Here is a 20,475-nt window from a genome sequence, read left to right as displayed (position 1 = left end):
CTACTGGAATTTTCCCTAATTCAATGTATCAGGTAAGAGCTATTTACTGCCTCAGTGCCTGAGAGGAATGACCTAGCCACTGAGAGCACAGGAGAGTTCTCTTGGTCTTTACCAGCCGACAAAGACTTTGTAACTTTGGTGCAGTATGGATTGTAGAAGTCTTGGATACTTTGTAAAGAGAACACAGGGCAGAAACATGCCACTGAGAGCTGCAAGTATATGCTACAAACCAGAGTTGAGCACAACTTTAAACCATTTTTTGTAGATGTTAACAGCTCTTTACAGGCTTAGCATCTCTAATGTGAAGCCTTTCCTATTCCTTCACTTCCTTTCGGGCCCCAAAGCCCAGTAAATCATTCATCTCCAAACAGTAACTGTAGCCAAGGCTGCAGGCACCCATAATGCAATGCTTTTGACTTCTCATTTGTATTTATCTGTATAATAAATACCTTATCTTCAAATTCTCAGACACAGCAGATCACAATAAACACAACTAGACTACTGTTAAAAAACATATTAGACATCACAATGTGAACAATATTCATGACAGATACACAAACTCTGGGACTTACAGCAAATTAAGTATCCCTAGACCTGGATTAGAAAAAAAACCCAGAAAAAACAGAAATAAAAGGAAACTCAAAGGAAGCCACTTGACACTTCAAAAATAAATGAGCAGTCACAATGTGGGTTTAAAGAGTCAAAAATTCTTGGAAGGGCTCCCTCAACTCTTTCCATCTACTTCCACAGGCCTTCAAATGCACCTTTTCAGAACACCTTACCGTCTACTGCAACTTAATTCACAACCCAGACATGCAACAGCTCTCCCAGCCTCGGTCCGACAAACCTGCCTTTCAGACACACGGCCCCAGTCTTTCATTTACCCTGATGGAGAAAGCTGAACCTTCTCACCTCTATGGCAGCAGCGTGTTTCTTAGCATTAGCCTCACAGACAGGAATTCTATACCAAATGATCTACTAAAATATCTATCAGGGTTTCCCTCAGTCAAGTTACAGGTCATTTTCTTTCTTGCATCCTGCATGATAGCTTAATGACTGCTGTAACTGGAAGACGATCTGTAGCTGTTTTACATGCAGAATTGTATTCAAACAAGGTTTTCTGGGGCTTGGAAATGGGTATTTCTTCTGCAGTCCGAGTCTTGTGCAAATACACGGGAAAAAAAGTTATTTCCGGAGGCCCAGCTGCTTTTGGTGGAGACTGACAAAACTTTCAAACAGCAGCCTCCCAACTACTGACAGAAAGCAAAATACTAGAACTCTTAAGGAGTTCCCACTCATTTTGTCCTGCATAGTAGATTAGGAAATTGGCACATGACAACACTGACATCACAATAGAAGAATGTATCAACCGTTTCCAAAGGACAGGATTCCAAGCTACTCAGAAATTAGGAGCTGCTATTCTTGCATGGAGATGAAAAAGAGCACAAAACTGATTTCTCAAGAAGTAAATCAACAGAACCCCATATTCCAGTGTTTCTACACATACTACTTGAAGGCCTTATACATGGCTTGCTTAAGCTTATTTATTCTTATTTAGTAGATGGGAAAAAAACTACCAAGAATTGAAATTACCCAACTAAAGTTATGATAAAGCTGAAACGGTAATCCTACATTATATCTTCTTACAAACTCCCCCCCTGCTCCACAAAACTCAAAACAACTTTTGATCAATGCATACCCCAGAGCTTCACTATGGAAGAGCCAACCTATATTACTATATAGGTCATAAACAATGCTGGAAATACACAGTTTTAATACAGAGAAGTATTAAAAGTAAAGGGAAGAGGAAGAAAAACAGAGTCATAGGTCTTTGCTACATTGGTCAGTTTGCTTGCTCCTATAGGTGTCAGTCTCTACAGAACAGGCTGTAATTGGATCACCCTCAGCACTACAGATAATAGCCAGGCCCATTCTTTCTATTTACCACACTTGATATAAATGGAGCTTGTTTCCATCAGCTAGCCTGCCTAATGGACAAATTAAACAGCTTATAAAACTAAAACACATAGACAGTGATCTGAACATAGAAAACTTTCATGTTAGAAGTCCTCTGTTTCTGCTTATATCACACAGCTTCTTACAAAGTTAGTAAAAAATTGGTTACATTTTGTCCACTGCTAGGAGATCAGGTAGCCAGAATGCAACAACACTTACCATTCCTGCCTTTGCTGAAGGGCTAGAGTGTAGCTTTCAGGAGTACTGTGATTTGGCAGCTTCCAGATGCAGTAGGTTCCACTCCAAAGACAAGTATCTTCCCTAGAACCAGGTCTTGCCTGAAGCACTCTGCTGCTACAGCCATGCTAATTAAGCAATTCTGAAGTAAACATATTTCTTATTTACTTCCCAGCTTTTTTTCCCTACCATTCTCCCAGAATCAATGAGACTAAATCAGAAAAAGCAACAGTTCTGGAACACGTAGCTTCCACAAAGTAGGCAAACCTTGCAAGTTGCTAACTAGCTAAGTGTTAGCAACACCAACTTCACCTACAAGCCAGGTCTAATTCTCAGCTGGGATAGTGCTAGAGCACAGTCAAAACCGACACTGCAATGGGCACACAATACATAGAACAAGTAGATCTGTCAAGGAAAAGACAGCTTTCTCAGAAATTTTAGTGCAGTAATGCAATTCACAGCTGAATAGTCACTATGGGAAAAGATGCAGGGCAGCCATTAGTCCTCCTAAAAGGAATTCAGTTCTGAAAGAAAAAAAAGTATTGGAAACTTGCCTGTTATGCACACACAGTACATCATTTTCCACCCAGGTTTTAATCTATGCACTGCAAAGACAGAATTTTAGCAATATGCTGGAGTCAGGATGCTCTGTTTCAGGTTAGCACATACTGAAATGGTAAGAAGGTCTGATTTGCCTGTATGTGACAGGCTTGGAAACCTGAAACTAAACAGCAGTGGATAAAGACCCAAGTGCCTTTTTTACTCACCACAAAAACATACAAATGAAAAAAATCAGAAAACATAGTGCTACTTTGAGATGCAATTATTCAAAGATACAAGGTCCTAGTTAATACACGCTTGAAGGCTGCACGTTAACTGTGTTAACCTTCCCTTTTCCTAAGCATAAAAAAAGGTGACAATGACTTCGTGAAGACAAACAAACATATAGTTTAAGTACTATGAATACTCTCTGCCTTCAAAAAGCAAATTTGACAGTGTAAGTGCATGAACAGAGATCTTTGTTGTATTGTGCTCTCCTTATCAAGCATTCTGAAGTCCTAAAATACAAGTTACTCCAAATTATCATTTGACCAGCAATTTTAGCTCCCATTCAGATCCCCTATTTTAGACTGCTTCCGCATCATATTAAAATTGAACAGGGCATGCGTGTAAATCTGTAGTATTGATTTCTTGATTTGGCAACACCACACACTTTAAGGATTTTATTTAAAGAAATACGTATTTCTCTGACTTTTGAGCATATAAAACATCACCTATAAAGCTGCTTTATATACTGGAATGTGGACATACAGAGTATTCAATCAAGACAACCAATCCTTTCACCTTAGCTAGCAACCTTCCTGCAGTGTCAGTGGGTAGAGGGGGGATTAAATGGCAACATTCACATCAGAAGCATTTTGAAAAACTCTTAGAAGGATTTTGTTCTGGTGCAGATTCACACGCACCCAATTTAAACTTCGTCCACTCACAAGCTCCACATATAGGCAGCCTTTTTGATTTTGATTTACAGACCTTCTATTGCTAGATTAGAAGTGTTCATATATGTATGTATGTGTTTGTGTGTGCACATATACATGCATATACACAGAACTCAGATGTTCAACACAAGATTTGCATTGTCTTGTAACCCAGCAAAAACGACAAAGGAAGAGATTACAATTCTATCATTAAGATACAGTCCAAACATCATGTCTGTTACTATGATATACCCTTTTACATATATATTAACACTTTCTATAGGAAAGAAGTTTCATACATTAAATATTGACAACCTTGTAATGTATTAAATACATATTTATTCAATATTTTATTAAGATTATTAAAAAAAATAATCTTAGATACTCTTTATTTTCACAAGGTGTATGCAATTATGATGATTAACCTACACTTAGGCTCTAACAGCCTAATCCAAACCCCATCAACTTTAATGGGCTTTAGATCAAGCATGTGAGAGCACTGTAACAAACACTGTTTCAGGAGGTAATTCCCATGCAACATCAAACTATGACAAGACACAAGAGGCTAAAAATGGCTCATCATAATTTATTTTATGTTAAAATGTACAGCTTGGGGGGGTGGGGGGTGTTTGTTGTTTTTTGCAGTTTTTATTTTTGTTTCTTGGGTGTTTTTTTGTGTGTGTTGGTTTTTTTTTTTTTTTAAGTGACTGACTAAAAAGATAACAGATAAATACAAGAGTGTCACTGGGTCCTATTTTTACATGTATCAAGCCTCTTCTGTTCGGCCCTTACAGTCACTCTGTACAGGTACAAAGGCTACAAAAAAGGAAGCAATATAAACAGACACAAGTAACTTTTGCCTTTTTACATGCGATCTGTAAGCTTAGTTTGAGCTATTCACACGCTACTGCTCTATTTTTTCCCTTAAAAAATAACTCCAATATTTTATAAAGATAGAAAAATCTACAGATGGAATGAAAATGTAAAGTTAGAGGCATTTCCATAAAATAGCAACTTTACACCAAATTCACTATTTTTTTTTTAAATCCTGCCAAGTATTTGGACATATATGAAAATGTTTCAAAACTTGACAAATAAACACTGAGATGTTTCAATCAACAAAAAAACATAACAGTATTTATAAAACAGAAAGCTGCCTTTTTTCCTACCCCAGCCCCAAAGAAACTGGTCACAAAAATGGAAAAGAGTCTCAACTTTACACTAAACATACAGCAATAAAACCCTTTGAACTAACCAAAATGTGAATAGCTTTCGCAGCTTTTTTTTTTTTATTATTTTTACAAGTTTCATAATTAACAAAAATATAGTTCTTTTTTTTTTACCCCTCAAACTAGGGTAACCTAATCAAGGCAAAAAAATTAAGAAATGGCTTACTGTTAAGCACAACACTTGTACAGTACTACAAAATGCACTGTCACTAACAAAGACATTAGCGGCATGCGGAAGTGTCACCTTCAGAAACAAAATAATACAATAAAAGAACTGCTAAAAGGCATTTACATGTGGGGAAAGGAGAGAGAAAAAGCTCACGATCCAGTACTGTCTGATAGTTGGAGTCTATTTATCCACATTTTTAATGGGAGCAGGCACATAAAATGGCTCTGAACCATCAGCTGCTGTGTAATTGCAGTTCATAGAAAGAGTTCTTCCTTTCCAGAGAACTTCAAGCTCAATGAAATAAACAAAAAATGGAAAACCACCTAATTCCCCCCAAAGAAGAGAGAAGAAAAGTTAAATCCCACAAAGTTTAAAAAAACAAAAACAAAACAAAACAAAAAAAAACCAAGAAATAAAGAAAAAAGAAAAACTTGTATAAGGCTTTCTGCTGCATACAGCTTTAAAATGGTGCCAACAAGTGTTTTTGCATTCACACCAATTGCTGGTTTTGAAATCGTACTCTCCAAAAGATATTTGTGCAGATCAATCCAATATGCCAGTTTGGTAGTCTGCCTCTCCAAAGGGCCTACCTTCTCATGTAGGATCCATTAAGAGACTGTTTAGACATGCCTGTATTCATATAGCCATGATGCCCCGGAGGAGTGTACATCATGTTACTGTGGGGTGCTGTCTGCATTGGTTGCTGTGCATATGGCTGAGTTCCCATCATCCCCATCTGCATCTGCATAGGGTACTGGGGTGTTTGATTCATATACCCATGATTACTGTGATATCCACTGTTCATCATCGGCTGGGACATACTATAACCATTCATAGCATTAAGGGTATTCATATTCATGTTCACTGAATTGACATTATAAGCTGGGGCTGGCATCAAATTTACACTCATGTTCATACCACGCTGCATTGTTAAGGTCCGCGCAGGCCCTTGCATGGCCACAGTCTGTGAAGCACGCCCATAAATTTGTGGCTGATGGGCTGTAGCAGCAGGTGGCAGAGGGGTGGATTTGGTTCTTACAGAAACATGACCTTTGCTGGCCATCTGAGTCTGCAGTCTTTGGGTATGGGATATTCCAATATTCGATGAAGTCATATTACGCTGCAAAAGGGGAGGTGGCAAATTCATGGGGGGAGGAGTAAGGTTAGGGGGAGGGGTCATGGTAGCCTGCGCTTGGGGTCCTCCAGGAACAGCATGTGGAGACTGAGAAAGCTGAACAAGCCCTGTATTACTTAAGGGGGTGGACAAAGAGGCACTGTTTGCATAGGAAGTTACAGCAGCTGAATGGCTGTAAGGCAAAGAATGATCCATAAGCGTGTTCGTTAACTGTTGCAGTTTCGCAAGGCTGAAGGTGGCAGATGGCTGTGAGTAATGCCCCGCTCCAAATTCACTCTGCCCCATTCTTTCATATAATCCAATGTTGGCATTGCCAGTCTCGGGGATTTCAGTTAACTGCATAGGTGGTGTAAAATTAGCGGCCATGCTGCACTGGGATAACTGTTGGTTGCTGCTTGGAGGCCTTTCAACAACACAGCCTTGGGGAGACTTTACATTACAAGTGGGAGGAGAATTGATGTTTGTTTGTTGCATCATACTGCAACTTCCATTAATGTTAGACATCTGCTGTGTCACTGCACAACTACTCTGTGTTAGGTTACTAGATGTAAGGCTACTGTACGAGCAACTGTTTTGCGAAGAGTTGTTTCCACAGATACTACTACCCATTGTAGAGTCGTAACTACTTGGGTTTTCATAGTTTTCTGTTGTGCTCTCAATGCTCCCTAAGTCACTAAACCCACTATCCACAACTTGTTGCGAATGATCAGAAACTGAGGGAACATCCATCATTGGGCTGGTCTCCATGTTCTGTAGAGACGGCACAGAAATGGCACTTTGATCTGGGCTGATCTGAGCATAGCTGTTCTCTAAAGGAGCAACATTTGGACTATTAACAGAACGAACTGACTGGCTGGGATGAGAGTGCACAGATGAAACCGGGCTACTGTGGTCAGACTGCTGACAGTCATCCAGTGTGGTCATTTGGGGACTTTGGTCATTATGGGCATAGTTTTGCAAACTTCTACAGGCCTCTTGAGTCTCTGCACAGTCCTGAAATGTATCTTCGTGTTCACTTGCTTCTTGGGTTAGAGACTGTACTGCTTGAACTGTCTCTGAATCAATCTCCATGGTCTCAGCACTCTCTCCCTTGAAGTCGGAATGTAATTCTTCACCAGCTTTTTGGTCCTGGTTGTTATCTGTATGATCATCATCAGATTCAGGCACTGGGTCTGAATCTGTAGTAAGTTCTTTCTGGTCACTTTCACACTCATCAGCTGCAAGGTCAACACCACAATCCATTAAGTCCTCTTGATTTGAATTACCAGTTTGAACATTTACGTCTAAAAAAGATTGCTGTGTTTCCAGCATTTCTTTGAAAGCTTCACCAGGCAATTCCTCTTTCTCCACTTCCGTTGAACCCATGTGGCTATCGTCTTCATCATCTGCATCATGATCCTCATTGTGAGAAGGTTCTTCATCCTCCTCCTCCTCCTCCTCCTCCTGATCATCCAAATGCACGGACTCCTCTTTTTGCAGAAAAACCTCTTCTGCTTTGTCTTTTTCTTGATCTTTTGAATTGATTCCACCTTCTTCCACATTCCTTTCTTCTTCCCCAGCTTTCATCATATCATTTTCTTGTTTTTCAAAGGGTTCACTGGGTGGATGCAGAGGTTCAGGTTCTACCTCTTTTACCTCATCATCTGGTGGTGGTAATACTTCAACAGGCTCTTTAATCACTTGCTCCGTAACAGGAACTGAGCAGGGCTTGTCTTCAGCTACTTCCTTTTGTTCCTCCACCAGCACCTGATAGTCAGGCTCCATAGGAGTCTCAGGTGGAGTGTACAAATTAAGCTTAAAGCCAGGTTTTCTTTCTTTGCTTTGCCTCCATTTAGATGGACCACGTTTAACTCCTTTGGGCCAACCCTGCTTACTCTTTAAAGGTTCAAGATTGTCTTTAGTGCTTTCTTCCAATACAGCTACATCCTCTGTGTTATCTTTGGGAGGCAATAGAGACAAAAGAAAAGTCTTAGCTTGCGCAAACTAATCAGTATTTTCAAACATAATCCCAAAAGTATTTTATAAACTCAAAATGTATTAAGACACTCTGAAACAAGAGTTATAAACAGATCTCAAACCACAATAGAATGACATAATATCTACAGCTCAAACACACAGATATGTAAAGTTCTTGTTTGGTGGCCTTTTAACAGTGACCATCAGAAACACCATTTATACACTAGAAGAATCCCAGAGATTTAAATCACAAGACATGTAAACTAAAGCAAAAATATTGTCCAAATATTTGATTATCAACCTTTGTTTTTAGAATAGAGGTATGCCATCACTTTATATAGACATTGATCTAATGCATATTCATCTTTTTTTACAGTAATAACATGAGTCTGGAGTTTCCTGTTCGACCATTCTGGAGGACAAACCATAGTAAGCATGTAATCATGCTTTAGTACCAACGCTGGAAAAAAAGGTGGTTCATTCTAGTATCTTCTCATGGGCAGCATATAATGACACAGCCCACAATACATGACAAAAGCCAAAAGATAATTGAAATTAAACAGAGTGCGTCAGAATACTAAATTAATCCACTGACTATAAAAAACTACCCAAACACATTCACTCCTCTCCTCTCTCCCTAGATACCACTTACGTAATACACCAGAAAAAGGGAGAATTTTCAGGATATAACATGCTGCATTTGGGAGTGTAACAGCTTCAGCGATACTCCTCTGCCTCTCACTGTAGTGTTACAACACTCCTATAGTCAATTAATGTGATGACATGGTCCATGGACAAATACACAGTATCAGTCTAGTTAAAGCAGTACAAACCTGACCAGTGGGACATAGCTGGAACACTCTGAATTTGCTACTATTAGTTTAATTCATTTCTGTTGAGAAGCAGGAAAAAGCAGTAATATTCTAATGTACCTGTGCACTGGTTTGTAACACCACCAACATTCTTAAGCATGGTTGCTCTAGTCACACAAAAGCTGTTTAAAATAGAAATCAGTGCATGATCCCTCAACTGAGGATCACAAAAATTAAACTTCCCATGCAATTATGAAAACACTAGAATAGCACCCACTGGCCTCTAAGAGGTAAATATACAGACCTGAGAATCCAGTCATTCATTCTGGAATTAAAACTTATAAGCGTAATTTGAGAGCCAGGAGGTCAAGGGATGAGTATACATTCAGAATAGCTCATTAGTAGTTCCGCTATCCATCCATTAGCTTTTCTGCCAGGAAATATCCTTGAAATCAAACTAGATAAGCAGCTTTTAAAGAACACAGTTAAGACTCTCTCACTCTTTTGTGGGGAAAAAATAGGGACTCCAGTGCTGAGGACATATTGTGCCCCAGAAACAACAACATTTTCTTGAATTACCAACAATGCGGAATAGGAGGATATTTGTGTAAATCCAATCTTACTTTTTGCTTGTATCCTTTATCAAGGATACAAAAACAATATTAGACAATATTCCAGTGATACCCCTGCTCTGTTGAGTATGAAATGCCCTGTTCCAGGGACATAAAAGTTGCTTTTGGCAACATGACAAGGACTGCAGTGCTTCAGACTGGAAAACATTTGTTTTCTGAACACAAAAACCAAATTATTATATTAATGGGTCAGGAATAACGGAAGTAGTAAACTCAATTGAACAAAACAAAAAATCTGAAGCCACCGCTGAATTCTAATAAACTGCATGAGATTAATGGCTCCAGTAGCACCTCTAAGCAGAAAGCGTTATTAAGATTGTAAGATTTTAAGACCAAAATGGTTAAATACATCTTGTTAAAAATTTCCAGATTTATGACAATAATAAACACTTCCTTTTAAGGCCACCCAACAAATTAATTTTGTGAATATGTAAGAACATTTTCAGCTTACTTGTACAATTGTCATCATTCCTGTAACAACGAATATCTTTCTCCTCCTTGTTCTGCTCTTCCTCCTCCTTCTCCTGTTTCTGCTGCCCAGGTTGATACTCAAAAGCTTTTCTAATCACAGGCTTCAAGTCATCATCTTCCCCATCCATCTCACAGGTAGGTTCCAGCTGCGGCATGGGACGCTCTTCATCTGAGTTATCAAATGGCTCATTCAACACCTCTGTTGTTTCCGAAATTGTCTCTGTTGTAACACTGCTATTAATCCTTCTGCGTTTACGGCCCCTTTTCTTTTTCAGTATGAAAGGTCTCTGAAAAATAATTCCACAAATATAATTCCTCCTACATTCCTGTTTGTTAGCTGACTCTGAACATAAATAAATACATTTTTGTAAAGTGACTTTACAATAATCTATTTACTCATTCAAAAAAAACCCCTTACATTGCATCCAATTCAAATGTAGACAGAATGTAAAAGTAAAATGTCTAAACAGTTAAAATAGGTAGGTATCTACACATGCACACAAACCCTTCTGTAGGTGAAAATTAAGACTAGAATTTTCTTCATATTGTAGAGACTCTTACCTTCTCCTGTCAAATAATATTCATAGCAATATTACATAAATTCTACTTACACATTTTTCCTCTGTGGACTTACAATTCCCCAACAACCTTCACAAGTATCAAAGTTTATTCTTCTACGTTTCTGCTTTCTGCTATTTTAGAAATAATTATTTATATAGAAAAATAGATAACGGCAAAGGAAGTACACCTCAAACTTCACATGGGTCTCAACAATACACCAAAAGAATCCTACAGTTGGCTGCTATAAAGAAAAAAAAACTGTTCGGTTACATTTCTATTGTTACACATTCTCACAGATTTATAGTTACTTTTAAGTTTGCTCATCTAAAGGATAAACAAAGGGACACTGCAATTCCCTAATTCTCACCAGAGACACCTAAATACATATGCGAAGGTGAGTGGTTTAAAATTTTGAATAGTTTATTAATTTAAACCATTCAAACAGTTGATTTTTCAACAAAATTAAGAATTATGTGAACACTGCAGTAACCAGAATTTAACATTTAAATCCCTTGGAAATCAGAAGCATATGGTTTAAATAACCTTTTTCTTTTAACAACATTTGCTTTTGAAAAATAGTATTCCCCTTTAAGGAGTTCCTATATTAAAAACAATAAAAAGACAAACCCCACAAGCTGGACTCCATCTTAAAATGAAAAAAGGAAGAACCATTAAAACATTGAAGCAATACCAATGCAAAACAGCAGAGGGCAACCACTAGTTTAAAAATTAATGGGAAATTCTGGGGTTTTGTGTCACTTATTTTACAGTTCTGTGAAAAATCCAAAAGATCAAAAATTGGATGGAGAGGAAAAAACAGAAGACAGGAGTTGTTCAGGGTCCAAACAATATAGAAAGGATTAAAACAATGTAATAAATGTTTGTAAAAAACCCAGATTGTTATTTCAATTATAACGATTTGATTGAAATCAGAAATGAATTACTTTAAACCAAACCATTGAAGTAACACACCTTTCTTTTTATGGCCAGTGACTGTGGCTTGGTCAGCCGGGGAGGCGAACTTTGCTGACTCTCATCCCCGCCATCCTCCTCGCTGCTTTCCTTAGATTGCTCTGTGGATTGCCCTCGCTCCCCCACCACTGCCACACTTTCTGGAGGTCGCAAATATTTATTTTTAGATTGTACTTTTGCAGGTGATTGCCTACTATTAGTTCTCGTGGAGAATATTTCTTGCTCTTCCTTTTCCCAGCAGCTAGCTTGTTCCATCAGACGCTCAGCCTGCAGGGTTGAGGTTAAAATAACGGGTCACTGAAACAGCATTTACTTAGCCATATCCTTTACGTTCAGCTAAAGAGTTACAATAAGTCAACCCTGATTAGCACTGCTGGCTAACCTAGCAACAACATTTCAGCTGAATCATCTAGTAGCTCCTTTACAACAGTTAGGATAACAAACCAAAGAAGATTGCATTTCATGGGATATTTAGCACTATTAATGATGCAGCGAATTGATTTAAGTCCTTTAGCACTACATTACATGCCCACTGACATGGATCACTTTGAGCAAGTTCATAACACAAAGAATCGATTGACACTGCAGGCCCTGAGCTCTGCACCAAATTTGATCTGATTACATGCTCTTCGACTACCTCAAGAGTGATAAATACAGCTTCATGACAAGTGATTCATGTTTTAAGTTTTCATATTCATCCCCCCAAAGTTACCATGTCTTGCTGCACAGCTTCCAAAAATTATGCATTACAATAATATCAGTATCCTCTATCATTAAGCAGTGGTCAAAGTTAAAACTGCTCTACTTAAGACAGCCTAATGTTGAATATTCACAGCAATGAAATCCAAAGGAAGAGAAATTCAGAATAAGAAGTTTCAACTATTACCTCCTTTTCTGCTTCTCTCTCTTCTTCAGAAACTGCAGCATTAGAAACTAACAAAGGAGTCCATCTCAAGCTTTCAGGATCTACTTCATTGATACGTGGATTCGCTTTCAGTTTTTCCATATGACTTGAAATCAGCTTTTCCCTTCTAATAATTACAAATCTACAATCCAATAAACAGTAATTTATTTTATAAAGTGATCACCTAAAACAACCTTCCTACAGTTTAAATCCTTTTGCACAATAACCTGTGAAAATAGATGGGTAAATAAATAGATACATGAAACTAAAAGTATCAGCTGACAGGCACAGATAACACGCTTACACTACTGACTGTTTACTAAGAGAAAGCGAGGAAACAACTGTTTATGAAGTGAAAGCTCAATACTAAAAACATCACTAGGGCAAGAGAGGAAAGTAAAGGTTTTATAGTTGACTACTCTAAATCCATGCAAGAAGTTTAGTGTTAGCTCTTCAGTCACTGCCAGAACAATTTCCAATTTTAATACGACATACAAGCATAAATAGAAAACCCTGTGGATCATCAAGTAAAGAGTGAGAAAGTCATTAATATTACAACCCAAGATGGCAAATAACTGGACAAGAACGCAAGTTAGAAACATAGGTTTTCTAACGAAGCATAAAAATGTACCTTAGTCCTATGCTGATGCAGTAGAACACAACTTTCTAATTACTATGAAATGAAGTAGCATATCAAAAGCAGGTAAAGACTAACATAATAGCACAGTATGCTAATACACTAGTACATACTCCACCAAAGCTCCCTGTTACAAAGAACTACACAATTTTAAACAACAAAAAATATGTTGGGTTTTTTTTTAGCAAGGCTTTCAAATGCTGTAAAAATCAGGTAGATTAAGTGACAACACTGCTTTTCACTGAGAATGCTTTAAAAAAAAAAAATCAGATCCAGGGGAACCATTTTCCCAGAATTGTGACAAACTTCTACTTCACTACATGTAAGAAAAATTAACAAAATGTAGGAAGCCATAAGAAGCCATACCCAATTCCCAAGGTAAGTGTCTGGCAGGAATTTCAAAAGATGTGATTTCTTTTCCTGGCTCAGCCACTGACCTTCTGGATACCTTTGGCCAGGTCAGTTCAGGTCCCTGTCTAAGCTTTACTACCTGTGAAAAAAAAGACTAACTGACCTTGTTCATAAAGTATTTTGAATTCTATAGATGAAAAACCATTATTTTCTAACTGCGTGTCAGTATTCAGGACCTATAATACTTTGTGACAGGGCAGAAGCTGCATATAAGTAATGAATACATATTTGATTATCACGTAAAATGCATTTATCCCATCAGGTTGTCCATAACTAAGCACCCCAAAAAGTTAAGGTTTTAATGCTATGACAGCACTCCTCTTACTACTCTCATAACACCATCCTGTAAGCCAATCTCCTTTTTGAAGACCTGCATTCTTACTAGTTCAAAACTTACTGATTTTGAATACTAGTGCTGGTGCACATAAAAGTTACTGAGGCTGAGCTATTCCTGATTTTAATTCTTTCTGGATATTCCAATCATAGAAACTTTATAGTTAAGCAAAACTGCCTTACAAACAGTGGGTTGCCAAAAAATAAAATTAAGAAGCTCTTCAGAAACAGAAATACCATTGAAAGCAATTTAAGGTATTTTATGAAAAAAAGAGCCCAAACAACAAAAACAACCCACTTAAAATCTAAAATATCAATCAAGATCATTTAGAAAGAAGATGTTCACAAAACAGGAACTCACCTTCCCGGTACACTAACTTTCAACATTCATCATAACATTAAATAGAAACTTTAAAAAGTCATTTGCATTCCCAGTACCTTGGGCAGGAGAACTTCATGTAGAGCTGATCCAATCCCATGGCTTGTGTGAATTCAGTTATGATCAAAAAAGGGGGTGTGGAGAGAGAGTCTGCCATCCACAAACCCAAATTTTTCCCTCACTGGTATTCAAAGGAAGATATTTGCAATGCAAGAGTTGGGAATTGTACTTACGGAAGATGATACTGAATGAAACAAAATTCTTCACTGAAAATGTTTCAAGCTGGCCACACCCTTCTAATAACCATTAAGATGAAAGAGGATCCAAAAAACCACCATTCGTTTAGGGATAAAAACTCTTTATGTAAGACCCCATCAACAAGACCTGGCTGTAGTGACTTCTTCAGTAAGATGGTTATAATTAATTTTAAAGTCAGAATTTTACACAGACATTTTTCACATCAACTGTTTTGTAAGTAGAGAAACTAAATGTTTTGTCTCAGTATTTTTAAAAATTTTTACAAGATTCACTGACCTATCTTCTCTTTTATCTATCATGCTATGTTGCTGCAGGGTTGTGGCAATATCATGTGGACACATTCCAGTAGCTCGACTCATTCCTTTGATGCTGATTTGTTTTTCATGGTGGCAGTTAAGGTATTCTAATATGACACTTTTCCAGTAAGCCAAGTATGAGAGACGACCCAGGTCAGACAATGGCTTTTCAGGGGATCCTGCTTGACCCTCTCTTCTAGAAAGTAAATAGCCTAGAAAGAAAAGAAACAGAACACCTTACTGAGATAACAAAACTAAGAATTTTAAATACCCCTTAAGAAAGTTGGTGTTAATAGAATGATCAGCATGACTGATTACATTATTGGTAACTCTTGCAATTAAAGAAATCCTATCCACAAGAGATTGGTTTTCATCACTATAGTGACATAGAAAAAGACTAAATCCTTGTAAGAGACTCAGATCTTATGTTATGAGAATCAAACATTAACCAAAACCCCCCTTCTAATCATAAGGCAAGGAGGAAAGAAAAAGTGAACATGTTTCAGAACAGTTCTCATCACACATGATCTCATTTAGAACTACAACTGTCTGGCCTTCTGAGAAACTTTTACACCTGAGTTACATCACTGAAGCCAAGAATTTTCAGAAGAATCTCATGAGGAAGTGTCATGGGTAATATCAGTTAAGTCAGTTTTCTTCAAGAAGCCCCAGGTGACATAAGTTTTTGATTAAACAGTTAGTTGTTGTATTTCAGAGGTGACATATAATTCACAAGTTGAATTACTAGGAGAATTACTTAGGAGAAATAATTAAAAAATTATCTCCCTTAATTCACTTTTAAGAACATTCACATAATTCCAGTTTGCAGTCTTCAAGACAGTAACCGATCAGCTATTATACAATACACCACCTTCATTTTATATTCTATGTATGTTCTAAGTCCTTTTTAACTTTCTTCAGCTTTAAGAAGCTTTTACAATTTAAAGTAGAACACACCTGCTTGGAGATAACAGAAGAAGTCTGGTATTTGCCACCATTAAAACTAATTCAGGAGAAAGAAAAAAAATAACACAATTAATAAAATGTATCCTTTCACAGTAATTCATCCTTCCATGATACATATTCTGCACTGTACCTTTACAAACACTACCAAAATATGGGCCTTAAACACCAAGCTTACAAAATGCTTATTCCACCATAAGCATGGACATCATGCTCATGGAATTACATTACTCAGTCATTTGAAATACACCAACATATACAGTTCTTTTGCCTTCCAATATTCTTAAATACTTTCTTTTTAAAGTTGGAATCCCTCTTATTTTTCTAAGAGTGCTTTAAAACATATCTAGTACAGCCATGTCACATTTGCTAAACAAGTCCTCCTGACTTCTTCACAAAGTTTCTCCTCATCAAGTTAGCTATAAATTAAGAACATATGATTAACATCCAGCTTTGAGTGAAGCAATGGCTCTTTCCCTATTTTGCTGTATGCTCTACCATATACAAACTGTACACACAGACATATATCTATTTTTTTATATATATAAAAATATGAAATGCACACATACATACATGTGTATATACTCAGCTTGAAACAATGGTCTTCCCTTTTTGGGGGGCAATACAAAAGGTCCACAACAGAATTTGGAAAATACATATGCACCGATCATCATACTCTAACCTCCAGTTTGCATAAAAATGTTTACACAGAAAAGCAGACATCCTACTACATTCCAAGCGATCAGTAGCAGCATAGATACTGAAATAGTGTACCCTTCATATCTATTAGCATGATTTAAGGTAAAACGCCAGAGTTTCAGGAGGAATACCATCCCACATCTGCCGACTTCTACATAGCACGTAGATGCCTACATAAAGCCTGCCTACATAAAGCCTGCCTACATAAAGCCTGCCTACATAAAGCCTGCCTACATCTGCATGGTACCACTGGAAATTCAGCAAGTAAGTTTCTTCTGTTTTACAGAAGAAACACTACCTTAAAACTGAAGAAAAGGAAGATGTTTTAACATTTGAAGTTGCAGCATATTACATTTTTTTTTTTATAACTAGATGATACATCTTAGTACTACATGTAACTTGTTGACAGGAAAAGCCAAACTTCACATTCAAAAGCAGATTGCATCCTGAATAGTTTGAAGGTAAAGAATTCTTGTTTTAATTCCAACTGCACAAAAGGAAACCTATAGCATATAGGCTATTCTGCATAATTTTAGACAAAGCTTCACTTGTACCAAGAAAGAATTCTGGATCAGCTTGTTTACAACATATAAAGACAAGTTTTATACTAAGACATCATTGCCTATAGAAAAACATGCAAAACTGCAGCAGTACAAGTAGCGATAGAAGTCTCAACACAGGAAAAGAGAGGGAGAATAACCTAGATTTTTAAAATAAATCCATGAGGAGAACTTACAGTTGCTTCAAGTACCTTTACAGTTTAACCTACCAACTTCACATTCAAGAAAACTTGGGCACTAATAGAAAGTGTTTGCAGGTTGTTTGCAAGACCTGGATTTCATTCTTGTATTTCACTATACTTTAAAATTAACTGACAAGAACTTCCTCCACTTCCATTTTCTTCATACATAACAGGGCTCTAACTTTCTTGATAAACATCTTATGAGGCTTAGTAAGAAAACCCTATCAAGAGTTTGGAATCATTAATTAGGCAACCACAAGTAGCTTTCGAGTTTCACTAGTATATCCTTGCTCATCAGATCCTTCCAATCGCTGGGGACTTTCAGACTAGTTCTTAGTGGTCATTTTCACATATTTTTACTCTACATTCAAGCAGTGAAACTTCACCTGCATGGCAATAACATCTGTCAGTGTTCCTCTCCTACCATTCCACAATGTAACCTATGCTTATCCAAGATACTCACAGTCTATAGGATCAAAAATATAAATCAGAGGTAACAATCTCAGTTACATGTAGTGAGCACTGAATGGAAAGTTTCTCTTAACAGATTCTGTGATTTGAATGACATCTATTAAATTAAACTTACCAAAGAGACGCCAAATAATTGATCTAAGTTGCAGGTAAATAAAAAACACTGATCTTGGTAGCTCGTGTATCTATCCTGAAGCATCTGAAATGAGTACAATATGCCCCTGTTAAACAGATAACCCCAGTGTCATTGTGTCTACCTAATTTTAATAATGGATAGCCTCAAAGTGGAAACCTGAAAGAACTTTCTTGAACTATAACCCCTGATATGAGACTATGAAAAACAGCAACATTCAGACGACAAAATATAGCTCCTCCCCACCCACCTCCCAAGAGTAAACAAGTCAGACTATACGTTACACAAAAAAAAACCCACAACAAAATGTAAGACCTAATCTAGAAGAACAAGTTGTCGTCTCTCTTATCTGCTGGGCCTATGACTGATAGTATCACAAAATTAAACAGCCAAAATACCATTAATGATTTTTATTTCTTGCCTTATCTCCAGCCTTCACAGTGAAGCAACATACCACGTGCGATTTACAACCTTTGATTTTTGTCATGCAAACCTCCCCAGAACCACTAAGGTTTTATCTTATTTAAGACTTAAAACAATTAGAAGAAATTCAATCTGAGAAAGGGAAAGTTAGCATAAGATACATATATTTTATGCCTTCAACACAAATTTAGGAGACAATCAGACATTAAAACATACATTTAAAGAAATTAACTTGAGCAGTATCTTGTAATTTCAATCTACAGCATTCCTAGTATTGAACTCCCCTGAAATAGCTACAGCGGAGTCCACAACACACTTATGTGAAAACAATAACTTTAATACATCTGTGTCAGTCTCCAGAAACTTTTTTAACTACTGATTTTGTTATGCTCAGTTGTCTCTTAAAACAAATTAAACAGCATGAGATCAGAGGTCCAGCTTGATAGTACCCTGTTCTGACTGTGGCCAACAGAAAAATCCAAGGGACAGACTAAAACGGGCAGCCATCTTGTGAAACTCACATGCAAACAGAATTATCTGGCCCTGTCCAAACAAATGGAACCTGCCAGATGTGCAACATTCCCACACTTTTTGGCATTTTCTAGGAACTTGGTAAGATTTGTTCATTATCACTGTCTTTTGCAAACAGCACAGATTTCACCTTCCTCCTCCATTCGCTGCATTTACCTATGTGTTCACTAGTACTAGTCTTTAGTGTCATGTCCACTAATATGCCTGGTACTGACGTGAGGTGAACTGACTTGTATCTCCCTAGCTCTCTCCTGAAAAACTTCTAAAAATAGGCATCATATCAGGCCCCTTTCAGTCCTATGGCATGAAAGCAGTTTTATGCATACTTCAAGTTACAAACTGCCATAAGCAGCTATTTCATTACTAAGTCTCTTTTATCTCCAAATCCCCAAGACACATCCTTCTTTCCCTGTCATACACACTTCCAAACTTCACTACTTTAGCTTTCTAATATTAAGCATAAATCACTCCATAGTTTTAAGTAAGACAGATACGATTTAGCTTGAGACAGCTGAATTCAATTTTATTATCTATTGAAGAAATACAGACTTGTCCCTTTGCTTTTAACATGGTAGCAAAGGCAGGCTAGCCCTCAAAGGTGTAAGACGACAGAGATGCAGATTACATAGGGGCCAGTGGTATAGGAAGAAGCAGCAAACAAAGACAATAAATAATTGAACTGGTATACTGAGAAAGATTAAGTGAACAAACTAAAATTGACAGAAGAAAGTCAAATAAGTTTGAAGATATTCTTTCTGCAATCTGTATGCTCTCTATACATGCTTTATATTCTATAGGAACAAATCAATTTACCATTTCATTTTCTGATGAATGGTCAAAGAAAAGAGATCTAGCTAAAAAAAGTTCAGTTTCTTTGAGTGTGTTTAAGACTGATCACAATCATTATAAAGCCATTAGGTTTTCAAGTAAGTTAAGTAATTTAACTTGATTCAAGTAAACCACAAAACCAAAAACCCCAGTCTTGTCCTCCCTTCCCTCCAGCCCATTTGTGACCTGGATGTAGGTGTTTGAATTACACTTGTTTGTGTGCATGCAAGACAGCGTGGCCACACTGTGGCTCAGTTACACACAGAAGTAGTTAAACTGTGGTACACATATTGCACAGAATTGAATGAACACTTCATTAGTGGTTTCCTATTCATCTGAGAAGCAAGAGAACTTAGCTAATATGAAGGTTTTGAACAAGTATTTTTTATGTAATTATATTTACCATTTCTATTTTCAAAAAGCTTTATATCCTGGAACAACCCTAGAAATGCTGTATTTAATATAAAATACAGCAGATTACTTTGTTTAGCTTAAGAGTAAGCAACAGTCAGTTGGTTAGCACCCACACTTTGGAAAATAAGTAATTATAGCAGAGTAGGTTCTAAGAAGGTGAAATAGAGGGCTATATTTGGCTTGTAAAGTAAGTATATTAGTCCTCTTTTTATGAAAGTATCACAACACCTCTTGCAATCTCCAATAAACAATACAATTATACATTTTATTGAAAATTCAACATAGCCAAAATACAGTCCACCCAGACAATCCTGAGGCAGTTTCAGCATAATGTACTCTGGAAGATGCCACCAGCTGAATCTCTAGTATCATTTCCTGTGTTCTACTATCCACATGCTCCCTTAAAAGACCATCTGACAGATCAGCCTCACCACACACAATAGAC

General features: G+C 37.2%; 1 protein-coding gene across 7 annotated transcripts in view; it reads right to left on the bottom strand.

Annotated features, from left to right (window-relative positions):
- Nucleotides 1-4,237: 4,237 nt before the first annotated feature.
- The window catches only part of KAT6B (lysine acetyltransferase 6B), a 119,234-nt gene continuing 102,996 nt past the window's right edge, over nucleotides 4,238-20,475 (bottom strand). For all 7 annotated transcript variants that reach the window (XM_075505134.1, XM_075505138.1, XM_075505139.1 and 4 more), the window contains 5 exons: nucleotides 14,807-15,038; nucleotides 12,495-12,654; nucleotides 11,609-11,875; nucleotides 10,056-10,362; nucleotides 4,238-8,141 (listed from right to left, as the gene is read on the bottom strand). In XM_075505134.1, the coding sequence (XP_075361249.1) occupies nucleotides 5,656-8,141; nucleotides 10,056-10,362; nucleotides 11,609-11,875; nucleotides 12,495-12,654; nucleotides 14,807-15,038 (3,452 nt within the window). In that variant the 3' untranslated portion in view covers nucleotides 4,238-5,655. The remainder of the gene's footprint in view (nucleotides 8,142-10,055; nucleotides 10,363-11,608; nucleotides 11,876-12,494; nucleotides 12,655-14,806; nucleotides 15,039-20,475) is intronic.

The sequence above is a fragment of the Mycteria americana genome, chromosome 6, assembly GCF_035582795.1.
Source record: "Mycteria americana isolate JAX WOST 10 ecotype Jacksonville Zoo and Gardens chromosome 6, USCA_MyAme_1.0, whole genome shotgun sequence".
Taxonomy (NCBI): domain Eukaryota; kingdom Metazoa; phylum Chordata; class Aves; order Ciconiiformes; family Ciconiidae; genus Mycteria; species Mycteria americana.
Note: the sequence above shows the minus strand (reverse complement) of the source record. Positions and strands in the feature narration are given on the sequence as shown.